This window comes from Molossus molossus, unplaced genomic scaffold (genome assembly GCF_014108415.1).
Source record: "Molossus molossus isolate mMolMol1 unplaced genomic scaffold, mMolMol1.p scaffold_m16_p_15, whole genome shotgun sequence".
Lineage (NCBI taxonomy): Eukaryota > Metazoa > Chordata > Mammalia > Chiroptera > Molossidae > Molossus > Molossus molossus.
In genome coordinates, this window is record NW_023425350.1 from 44,513,996 (window position 1) to 44,526,790 (window position 12,795).

A 12,795-nucleotide genomic window follows, 5' to 3' on the forward strand; every position below is an offset into this window, starting at 1 on the left:
ATTTCAAATTGAAAGTTTGCTTCTTGGATTTACGTACTCTACTGTTAAATCTGTGTAAATTATTCTTTATTTCAGTTAATGCCTCCTTCATTTCTGACTGTGCATCCATCATTTCTGACTGGTCCTTTTTTATGCTCTTGAGGCCCTCACTGAGTTCATTGAGCATCCTTATAAGCAGTTTTTTGAACTCAGCATCTGTTGGGTTGCTTATCTCCATTTCGCTTAGTTCTTTTCTTGGGGTTTTGTTCTGTTCTTTCATTTGGGACCTGTTCCTTTGTCTCCTCATTTTGGCTGCCTCCCTGTGTTTCTTTCTGTGTATTACTTAACGAGAGGTATGGGTCTATCTGAGACCAGATGCTGCTTGTTTGAAAGAATTTAGGAAAACCTGAAGCAGGATTCAAGATAGGCCAATCCTATGGTTAAGCAACTGGCAAGTTGGGTGGGGCGGGGCCTCAGGGAATCACCAGGGTGGAGCTACCAGTGTGAGCCAGGTTGCTGGAGTCCCAGATATGGTGACTGTCTGCCGCCCCAGGGAAGGGCTCACCAAAGGAACAAAGGCCTCTGACAGCACGTTTGTGTCGGAGAAAGCCCACTCTCCAGTCCTCGCTCCAGTGCCAAACAGTTCAGTTCTTCCCTGTATGTCTCTGGTGGCCCTCGAGCTGCCTCCCCTCCAAGCTTAGAGGGAGAGAGTCCGATAAGTCTGTGCACAGGCCCCTGAAGGAGCTGCATTGTAGACTAGCAGCCAGTGTCAAAGAAAAGTAAAAAGGAGTGACCAAACAGGACTTTAGGGACCTTCTCCCATCACCTACTAAAGAAACAATCTGGTGAGAATGGGCTTCTGTTCATTTGTACGTAGGATCTCCAAGAAGCAGGCTCCTGGCCATGAAAAGAATGACCTATTTTTTTTCCTGTATAAACTATTAGAGGCTTTGTCACCACGTTCATTTTAATTTGACCTGTGATACAGACATTGGAGAACTAGGATTATTAGTATTGTTTTTATAGAAGACAAAATTGAGTTCTGGATAAGTCATATAACTTCATTCCATTTCAGCTACCCTTTAGCCCATGCTAAATGTGTAGCTAATTCTGTGCTACACAGACATTCTACCCTGCACTTGGTCTGGATTAAGGAGACAAGACAGGTACTTATATATACAGTTCTGATCAATAAAGTTTATGATTATGTGACCTGAAGGACTGTGGCAAAATGCTAGGCAACTCAAAGTCAAGAGAAATGAGGTAGTAAAAAAAAAAAGAGTTTATCAAATGGTGACTTGAATTGGACATAAAAAGATGGTAGGATTTATCCAGAGTCTCTTGGCTTTGAAAAGAGCTGGGTTTGTTTTTTATTGTGGAATTCATTATATGCTACCACTTTGTGCCTGAAAATTAAAATTAGTGTGGAACTCACCATGAAACATTCACTGTAGAAATTAATCAAAGAGAAGAGTTTGTGGATTCTTACACCTATCATCTATTGGCTTGATTCTCCAATCACATTTCATTTTCTTTACAGTGAATCTTGACAACATGATTCAAAGAATTTAGTAAATGCAATGTTTTTTTTTTGGGGTTTTTTTTTGGTGGTACGTGCCCCTAGCGGGAACCAAACCCAGGGATTCTCTGGTCCACAGGCCGACACTCAACTGCTGAGCCAAACTGGCCAGGGCTGTAAATACAATTTTTGAGAAGAAAAATTTGATGGTTTCCTTTTTTTCCTCCCTCTCTCTCCAATTCATAATATACAAAGCCTTCATAAATGTTTAGCTCTCTACAGTAGCTACAGTCCTGGACTAGGTGAACTAATACGTGACTTACAAAGATGGGCAAGTGAAAGTCCTGTGAAGCAAAGTGTTTGGTCTCTCTGTGCTATTTTTAGATGTAGATTTGAAGTCGTTACTCCCACCACCACCTTTAACTGTGGAAATAAGCCAGAGTTCCTTGCTTGAGATAGACATTAAGAAACATTCCTTCAGTTGCTTTTTTTTTTATTCCTCACCCGAAGATATTTTTCAACTTATAATGGGAAGGAGGGAGAGAGAGAGAGGCAGAGAGAAACATCGATGTAATAGAGCCACATCGATTGGTTGCCTCCCACATGACCCAACCAGGGCCGGGGAAGAACGGCAACCGAGGTATGTGCCCTTGACTGGAATCGAACCTGCGGCTCATCGGTCCGCAGGCCAACGCTCTAATCCCTGAGCCAAACTGGCCAGGGCCATTCATTCAGTTTTATTAGACACCAAAAAGTATTCAGGAGAGAGTTACAATATAAGCTTCCTACAACCAAGTTCTCTATGATCTGGAAGGGAATACAGAAATGAAGAATTTAAGTCTATGTATTGTCAGTACTTTACAGTTTATAAGCACTTTTCTTACATACTCTATTTCATGAGATTCTGAGAATAACTGTACAAACCGCTCAGTTTACGGACTAGAACCTATACCATTTTAAGTCAATTTGAATTAGAAACTAAATCTTACCATTTACTTGAATTGCTAAATTGTATGGCATGGACATTAAATATTAATAATCATACAGGAATGAGAGAAACCATTGTCTAGTGATAAATTTTAGGAGGTTCACAAACTCCTAAATTATTTGGTAAAGTTTGTACATAAGTGCATTTTTCCAGGAAAACAGTTCATAGTTTTTTGTTGTTGTTGTTTATTTTTGTAGGATATATTTTTTTGTTGATCTTCACCTGAGGATATTTTTTCCATTGATTTTTTTAGATAGAGTAGAAGGGAGGGAGGGGGAGAGAGAGAGAGAGAGAAACATCCATATGAGAGAGACACATTGATTGGTTGCCTCCTGCATAACCCCTACTGGGGTAGGGGACCGAACCTGCAACCCAGGTACATGCCCTTGACCGGGAATCTAACCCTTGGGTCTTGCATGGGACAAATAAACATAAACTTCAATTAAAAAAAGATTTTTTTTTTTTTTAATCATCCTCACTCGAGGACATTTTTCCATTCTTTGTTCAGATAGAGTGGGAGGGAGAGAGAGGAACAGAGAGAGAGAGAAACATTGATGTGAAAGGGACACATCGAGTGGTCGCCACCCGCACAACCAACCAGGGCCGGGGACAAACTGCAACCAAGGTACATGCCCTTAGCGGGAACCGAACCTGGGTCTCTCCGGACCGCAGGCCAATGCTCTAACCGCTGAGCCAAACCGGCCAGGGCTAAAAAAAGATTTTTTAAAAAAATTGATGTATAATTGCCATTATTTCATCAGATTTTGAAAGTGATGCTACTCATCTAGAGTGTTTGAAGAACACTTGGAGAATGAGGCCTTGAGATGAGTTCTAAACAATATGTCAAGAGAAAAGAGAGCACTCTGGCCAGAAAGGTGAAAGCATCTAAAATTTCTTCTATCTTATCTAAATAGTAGTGCCCTGAGCTGCTGTCTTCAGCACAAATTCCTGATGGGGTTTACTTTCTTTCTTATGCTAATTATCCATGTCAGTGTTCCAAGAGTCATAATTGGTTTGGATATAGTGGTTACTGGTTACATTATAGGTCTGAATAATTAATTTTTAGATATGATTTAACCAGTAGAATTTTTTCTAGTTAAAGTGGAAATGACAACACATATAGTAGAAATCATGATAGTTTAACCTGAAAATTGAATACTGAGGGCATATAGTATCTACGTATTTTTAGTTTATTTAACAAACATTGTCAAACACTTATCATGGGCCAGAAACTACTGAGACCACAATAGCTGGAAAAACAGACCTGTGTCCTGCTGTCATGGAAGTTTTAAAACAAATTTCAAAAATGTGTCTATAATTTATAAACTCAGTTATATTAGATGTTTCTCTTTAAGAAGATCCCAAATAAGGTCATTGACCTATATTAATAGGACCCCTTCCTAATGATTGTTCTTTTCCTCTATCAGTAGTTCTCCTTGGGATGGGTTGTCTCCCTAGCACATTTGGCAATGTTAGGAAGTAGCTGAGGAGATGCTCCTGGCAACCAAGAGGTAGAAGCCAACGATGCTGTTAAACTTCCTTTGATACATAGGACAGCCTCCACAACAAAGAATTATCAGCCCAAACTGTCACTAGTACCAAATTGAGAAACCTGCCCTAGATGGACATTTCAGAGTAACTGAACAAAGTTGTTGAACAGGCCTTAAGATAGAGGCAGTGCTTACTCACACATTCCAGTACTACAATATTATGCCGCCTATGGTTCTAGTGTTTTCTCATTAGTGGGTTTCAGCCTTTAGTAAAAGAAAAAATTCTCTGGTATACTCATATTCTGCTTTGATTCATTTCAGTCAGTGGTTCTCAACCTTTGTAATGCCATGACCCTTTAATACAGTTCCTCATGTTGTGATGATCCCCAACCATAGAATTGTTTTCATTGCTACTTCATAACTGTAGTTTTGCTACTGTTATGTCTTAGGCGACCCCTGTGAAAGGGTCATTCAACCCCCAAAGGGGTTGTGACCCACAGGTTGTGAACCGCTGATTTAAGTGGATGTGGTTAATGTAGCAGGGAATGATAGCTTGGGTTTGAAGTTTGGAACTATTCTTACATAAACATTACCCAAAATGCAGGGGTACGATCAATATATTCTTCTTATTATTGTCTCATTGTCAATATTTACTGAATAGCATAAATATATCTAACAGGTAAATCTCCAAACATGATGATTGTAGACTGACATACAGGAAGGACTTAGAAAGGAATCAGAGTAGGTGTTTATTCCTAGGTGAATACTCTAGAACAGCGATTTTCAACCTTTTTTCATCTCATGGCACACATAAATGAGTTACTAAAACTCTGTGGTACAACAAAAAATGTATTTTTTGCTGATCTGATAAAAGAAAAAGAAAAAAGTTGTAATTTTGATTCATTCACACTGGAAGGCTATTGTTGTGTTTGGCTGTTGTCATTTTTTTTTAATTGACAGTCTAAGGCAGTGGTTCTCAACCTTCCCAATGCCGTGACCCTTTAATACAATTCCTCATGTTGTGGTGACCCCCAACCATAAAATTATTTTCGTTGCTACTTCATAACTGTAATTTTGCTACTGTTATGAATCTCCATCGGAAATATGTGTTTTCCCATGGTCTTAGGTGACCCCTGTAAAAGGGTTGTTGGACCCCCAAAGGGGTCCTGACCCATAGGTTGAGAACCGTTGGTCTAAGGGAAAAGAGGTCAGTGCCATGACTAAATAGTCAGGTATTGTATGTTTTAAAAATTCTTGTGGTGCATTAGTTGAAAATCACTGCTCTAGAACAGTGCTTCACTAGTTTAATGTGCATATGAAATACCTGTAAGTCTTATTAAAATGTAGGCTCACTATATCTGAAGTGAGGCCCGAGATTCCACATAGATGATAATACAAACTAAGTATGCTTTAAGTATCACTATTCTCTCACCAAAGAGGTTAATTTTTAAAAGGCTTTTCTGCTTTTTACTTTTGTAATTTCACTTTTTAGATACAGAAGTGATAAAACTAATGTTGGAGGATTTGAAAAGCAGAAAAAAAGAGAAGTCTTTAGTACTAATCTCTACCACCCCAATAAAGTTGCTATTACTTAGTATATTTTCTTTGTTATTTTATCCTAAGGGCCTCTAAAAATAAACCCTTAAACACAATTTATGTATTATACAATTTTGTATGTGCTTTTGTTGAGAAAAAGGAAGAAAACACCCCTTCCCCTTTTTCTCCTCACTTTTATTCTCTCTGCTGCATTTTGTTCTGTTTTGAATAGTTCAGTTTGGGGGAAGAATTTATCACTTAGGAAGGGTCTTGCTGAGAAGGATAAAGGATCGTATGCCTTTCTGTAGAGACTTCATTTTGTAAGCTGATTTATGTTATGTGGCAGTTAAATATATATTTCTCATAATTGGGAAATATGAAGCTGAGAAAAATCCAATTAGATTTTCTTTTTCCTTGGAGATGCATTAATGGGTATTCTGGAACTTGACCTCATCAAAGAACACCATTGCTATTTCAAATTGAACTTTCATTCTTAAGGAAATAATTTTTCTTCATTATAATTAGAAGCTTAGTGACTGTGGGATTAAAGTACAAGTACACCTTGATTATTCAGTTACTAAAAATCTGTGGGTGAGTTGAATATTTGTGACAGGGAATCTTATTTTCCATTTGCTTACGTTATTGGTTCAGAAATGCTCTCTAATGTGATTGTAAAGAAATTTACAGATTGCTCTATGCTTTTGATGCAGCTTATTTTATTACCTGCTTACTTTAGATAGGCTCAGTATATCTCCTAATATGCTTCAAGATTAAATGTAATTAGTTTGTACTCTGGAGTTTATGATTATTTTAAAAATTCATTTAACTTAAACCATTTGAGGTCTCTGAAGTTTTAGTGAACCATATATACTTCTGTAATTTCAACTAATAATTTGTAGAAAGCATCCATTTTTTTAAATGGTTGAGTCATTTTATAGAATTTTAAGATATTTTATTGCTGTGCTGAAAAGTGTTACATTATTTCATATTGTATTTTCTTAATTGTCAATCTAAGTCAGTGATTTATTACAAATTTTCTTTTCGTCTTTGGTCTTTGTCTTCTATATTTAAATCTTTTAAGCCTCTTGATAATTTCTTTGACAAATTTCTGAGAGTGATATAGTGTATCCCATTGGTTATTTAGCCCTATTATTCTATTGAGAGTGATTGTTTTACAGATTTTCTTAGGTGTGAAAATCTTAAGAAATGGATTTTTAAGTCTCCTATGGTTATATCATAATTAGTACCATTTGGAATTGATTGAGAGCCACACTATAAATAGTCCAAAAAATTTTAAAGCCACATGTTCAGTAAAGCATATCAATGGTTAGTAAGCTTGTGTACTCTGTCATTTCATTGACGTGATTAGGCTTCATAGCAACTATCAGCATTCTGTGAATATTCCAAAGACTTAGTCATTCACTCAGCTGAGTTCACTCTTTAAAAGACTTATTTATGCTATACACACAATCCTTAGACCTGCCTCATTATATTTCCTTTCTCAGAGAATGTGTCATCCTCTCTCAGTCTGCTTTAGTGGGATGACTCTGTTGCCTACTCAAAAGGAATCTTTTTACCATCCTATTTTTCTTTATTTATTTTATTAGTTGGGATTAATTTCAGCTCTCAGTCATAGAGATTCAAATTAACAAAGGCTTTAAAAAGATAGAAGTTTATTTCTCTTTTATGTGAAAGTCCAGAGATAGGCTTTGTTCCACGCAGTTGTCAGAGTCCCAAACTTTCCCATCAGATCACTCCATGTCCTCATGGCCCAAGAGGCCATTATATCTACATCTCAGACAACAGGATGCAGGAAAGGGTCAAAGAAGAAAGAGACAAAAGTTACATATTTCCTTTTCTTTAAGAAAGATTCTTTGAAGCTGCCACAACAATTTTTCCACTTATTCCCCATTGATTAGAACTTAGAAAATGGCCATACTTAGCTACTAGGGAGGGAGAAACATTGTTTTTATTCTGGGTAGCTAGCTACATATACAATCTACTATGGAAGAAGCTGCAAGCATCAGCACACATCTCTCCAAAATCTTCTACAAGCATTTCATTAACTAGATTTGTTTATGATTTTTAGGTAAAATTTACATACACTGAAGTGCTCAAATCTTAAGTGTTTCATGAGTTTTGAAAAATGCATACACTTGAGTAACCAAATCCCTGGAAGATATAAAATGTTTTCATCACCCCCAAAGTTCCTTCTACCCTTTTCCTAGTTATTCTAGTCCTTAGAAGCAATCACTATTCTTTATAAAAAATAATAGATTAGTTTGCCTACTGTAGAACTTCATTTAAATGGAATCATAGTATGTATTCTTATGTGTAAGGTTTCTTTTACTCAGAATTTTTGAGATTCATCTAGATTGTTGATATTTTCCATTTATTTTCCGATAAAATGGGAGGGAAGGGGAGAAAGCGGGGAGGAGGGGGCACTGATGTGAGAGAGACACACCGATTGGTGGCCTCCCTCATGACCCGATTAGGGCCGGAGAAAACAAACTGCAACCAGGGTATGTGCCCTTGACCCGAATCAAAGCCGAGACTCTTTGGTCTGCTGCTGATGCTCTAACCGCTGAGCCAAACCGACCAGGGCAAAATATATTATATTTTCATTATATTGCATTTGATTATTAATATCCCATTAAGACTTTTATGAAGAATTTTGTTTGAAGATTTTAATTTCTCTTTGAGCCCTGTTTTAACATTTAACATAGATTTTCTTCTTTTTTAAAAATGTTTTTATTAATGTTTTAGAGAGAGAGGAAAGGAGAGAGAGAGAGAATCAGCGATGTAAGTCAGAAACATTGATCAGCTGCCTTCTGCACACCCACTATTAGGGATCAAGCCCACAACCTAGGCATGTGTCCTGACCGGGAATTGAACTGGGACTTCTCAGTTCATGGGACCACACTCAATCCACTGAGCCACACTGGCCAGGCAACATAAATTTTCATATGTTGTATTTTCCTTATCATTCAGTTCAAAATACTTTCTAATTAATCTTGTGATTTTGTTTTGACCCATGGTTTATTTTAAAATATTCTGTTTACATTGGTGGTCACCAGATTGGGGCGTGGGATTAGTAAATGGGTGAAAAAAGTGAAAAGGAATAAGAAGTATAAATTTCCAGTTGTAAAAGTAGTCAGCTGGCCCTGGCCGGTTTGGCTCAGCGGTTGGAGCATCGGCCTGCGGTACAGAGAGACCCGGGTTCGGTTCCCGCTAAGAGTGTGTACCTCGGTTGCAGTTTATCCCCGGCCCTGGTTGGTCCTGCGGGTGGCAACCACTTGATGTGTCCCTTTCATGTCGATGTTTCTGTGTCTCTCTCTCTCTCCCACTTTATCTGAACAAAACATGGAAAAATGTCCTCGGGTGAGGATTAAAAAAATAAGTAAGTAAATAAAAGTAGTCAGCTGTAGTTGAAAAATAAAATTTAAAAATATATTGTGTTTAATTTCCAAATTCTTGGCGTTCTCTAAGCATGTTTATAATACTTACTGATTTAATTCAGTTATGTTCAGAGAACATATTCTATATAAGTTTTTAATAAATCTATTGATATTTGTTGAGTCTTATCCTCTGACTTAGCATTTTATCTACATTGTTAAATAGACCATGTACACTTGAAAAGAACATACTGTCTGGAGATGCTGGGTGTACTATTTCACAAATGTCAATTAGATTATGTTGGTTAATAGCGCTGTTCAAATCGTCTATGTCCATAATGATTTTTTTGCCTAATAATTATTTCATTTACCATGAGAAAGGTGTTAAATTCACAGTCATAGTTGGTGATTTAAAAATATATATTTCTCTCTTTAATTCTCTCACATTTTATTCTTGTAGGTTGAAGTTCTGTATCAGGCACATACACATTTATGATTATATCTTTCTGATGAATTGTCTATTTTATCATTATGAAATGTCACTCTTTATCTCTGGTAGTACTCTGTCTTGGAGTCTATTTTATCTAACAATAATGTAGCCACTCCAGCCTTGTTAGGCTTCCTGCCTAACAAAAGATATCATATATCTTTTTTTAAACATTGTTTTCAACGTGTCTTTATATTTGAAATGCATCTATTGTAAATTTTGTTCATTTATGTTCAGTGTAAGTATTGACATGTTAGATTTTTTAAAATTATTTTACTTATGTATTTATTTATTTATTTTTGGTCAATCCTCACCCGAGGATGTTTTTCCATTGATTTTCCAGCTAGAGTGGAAGAGAGGGAGGGAATGAGAGAGAGAGAGAGAGAGAGACATCAATGTGAGAGACACATTTCGATTGGCTGCCTCCCATATTACCCTGACTGGGGCCAGTGATTGAACCTGCAACCCAGGTACTTGCCCTTGAATGGGAATCGAACCTTTGGTCTTTGGGCCGAGGCTCTAACAGCTGAACCAAACTGGCCAGGGCAACATGTTGGATTTAATGTACTATTTTGTTTTTATCCCATTTGTTCCATCTGAGTTTTAAAAAATTCTTGTTTATGCTTTCTGACTTCTTTTGGACTGACAAATTTTTTAAGAATTCTACTTTAATTTTTCTGTTGGCTGTTTAGCTACATCTCTTTACAAGATTACACTAGTGATTACATTATACATCATTAACTTTTCACTATATACTTAAAATTAAAACTATATCGTTTTGTATAAAATATAACCATAGAATTCTGTTTTAAGTCCTGTCTTTTATGCAATACTTGTCATAGCTTTTTATCTTCATTTGTGATGAATTCTATATTTCACTATTATAACTTTTGCTTTAAATAGTCATGTATTTCTAAGAAATTAATGAGAATAAAGCATAGTTTTATATATGTAATCATAATTTTACCTCTTCCACTGTTCTTTTTTTATTTTAAAGATCTATTTCTCCCATCTAACCATTTTGATTCTCATCAGTTTGAAGAATTTACTTTAGCATTTCTTGTATGAGTTTTCGTAGCTTTTGTTTATCTGAAAATATCTTTATTTCATCTTTGATCTTGGTGGATATTTTTGTTGAATGTGAAATTCTGTTTTTCTTTCAGGATTTTACATACAGAGTGGGAAAAGGTAGGTTTACAGTTGTTCATATGGAAAATAATACATCCATTAGAAATAATACAAGAGTAAACTTTGTTTCATGTGCTCACAACTGTAAACTTACTTTTACCCACCCCTGTGTATTGTTCTACTGTTTTCAGGTCTCCATTGTTTCCAATGTAATGTCAGTTGTCATGTGCATTCTACTGTAATGTGCCAGTTTTCATTGGCTGCTTTCAAGATTTTCTCTTTGCATTTGCCTTTCAGCAGTTTGAATATGATGGGCATGGGTGTGGATTTCTTTGTATATATTCTCTTTGGAATTTATTGTTCTTTTTTGAATTTGTGCATTTATGTCTTCTCCCAAATTTGGGAAACTTTTAGCCATTATTTTCAAGTACTTTTTCTGCCTCAATCCTCCCCACCCTTTTTTCTTATGGAAGTCCAGTTACACATATGTTAGGTATTTTAATATTGTACCACCTTTTCCTCAGGTTCTGTCTCACCTCTCCCCCTTTTGTCAGTTGTTTTTATCTCTGTTCTTTAAACTGTAATATTTCTATCAAACTGTCTTTGAGGTTACTGATTTTTCTATCATCTCCAATCTGCTGTTTTGCCCATTTATTGAACTTTTTCTTCAGATACTATGTTTTTTAGTTTTAGAATTTCATGTGGTTATTGTATAGTTTCTATTTCTCTGCTAAGATAGCCTATCTGTGTATTTGTTTCATGCATTTTTTTCTTTATATCTTTAAGCATAGGTATCATTATAGCTATATCTGTTAATTCCAAAAATTGAGTCATTTCAAGTTGTCCTTTCTTTTGAGTATGTGTCACATTTTCCTGTTTCTTCATATGTCTAATAATTTTATTGCATAATGGACATTATGAATAATGCAGTGTAGATACTATATATTCTGTTATGATCCTCTGAGGAATGTTGATTTTTTTTGTTTGTGTTTTCAGGCAGTTAACTGGTTTAAATCCAATACCAAACTCTCTCCCCTGGGTAACAGCTGTAGTTTTTGTTCAGATCTTTTAGATTCATCTAGGCTGCTTAGAATCTGTCCCATGTGTGCAGAGTTTACTTGTCAGTCAGAAATTTCATTAGAGTTTATATGCATAATATGGGGTTTCTTTTCTGTGTCTTTTTTTTTTTTTTAAGGATTTTCCCTCAATTTCTCAATGTAGGTCAGATTCTGTCCTCTTGGTTTCTCAAGCAAGAAAGACTGCAGATTTTGGATTTAGCTGCCAACCCCGTAATCACTGGAGCCTGCTCTCTGAGAAAAGCTTTTTAAAATTTTAAAAGAGGGTGGAGGGGAACCAAACTGTCTTAGTGACATTCCTAGATGTTGACTTCACAGCAGTTTCTGTCTGTTATTGGTTTTCATTGCTGTACAATAGTTTTGTTCATTTTATTTTGTCCATTTTTTATAATTCTCATTTGGCCTGGCTGGTGTGGCTCAGTGGTTGAGCATCGACTCATGCACCAAGAGGTCGCTGGTTTGATTCCTGGTCAGGGCACAAGCTCAGGTTGTGGGCCCCATCCCCATTGGGGTGGGGTGGGGCATGCAGGAGGCATCCGATTGATGTTTATCTCTCATTGATGTTTCTATCTTTCTCCCTCTCCCTCTCCCTTCCTCTCTTTCTAAAATATCAATAAAGAAAAATATTATAATTCTCATCTGTGGGATGATAGGTTAAATACAAGCTACTCTGCCATTAGTGGAAGTAGAACATTTTCATTTGGTTTGAAGAAAAATAAAAGCCACCTAAAGCTATTTTTGGAAAAGAACATGGAGAAATAGGTTTCAAGCAATGACTTAGGGTTGCACTCCTTGGCCGTTCTAGACACTAGGGATATAGTCTTATTGATGTTCTATATCCACTATTAAAAATTGAAAATAAGAAGGCAACATGACTTATAAGAAAAACCTGAGTGTGAGTCGGGTGTCAAGAGACCTGAATTATCGTTCTAACTCTTGGATTAAGTAGGTGTGTCTCTATAATTCCATTTATGATTAATTTAGCTTTTTACTTCCTTCAAGAACTTGAAAAACAAATGGCTTTGCTTATATCTTCTAGTATTATTTTCTTACTGTTTGGCCTCTCAGTGGATTGGATGATGCCCAAAGTACAACTTCTTTACTTAGTGAACTGATTCAAATGCTAATTTTTCCAACAACACCCTCATAGACGTCCCCCAAAATAATATTTTACCATCTATTTGGGCTTCCCTTAGC

General features: G+C 36.4%; 1 protein-coding gene across 14 annotated transcripts in view; it reads left to right on the forward strand.

The window, feature by feature from the left end:
• Positions 1-12,795, forward strand: part of COMMD1 (copper metabolism domain containing 1) — a 112,961-nt gene that overhangs the window by 51,132 nt on the left and 49,034 nt on the right. Inside the window, exon 3 of one of the 14 annotated variants that reach the window (XM_036263425.1) lies at positions 3,248-3,355. The exons of the other annotated variants lie outside the window; for them this stretch is intronic. Coding sequence (XP_036119318.1) covers positions 3,248-3,274 — 27 coding nt within the window. The 3' untranslated portion in view covers positions 3,275-3,355. Of the gene's footprint in view, positions 1-3,247; positions 3,356-12,795 lie in introns of those variants that run through there. 14 annotated transcript variants of the gene reach the window in all.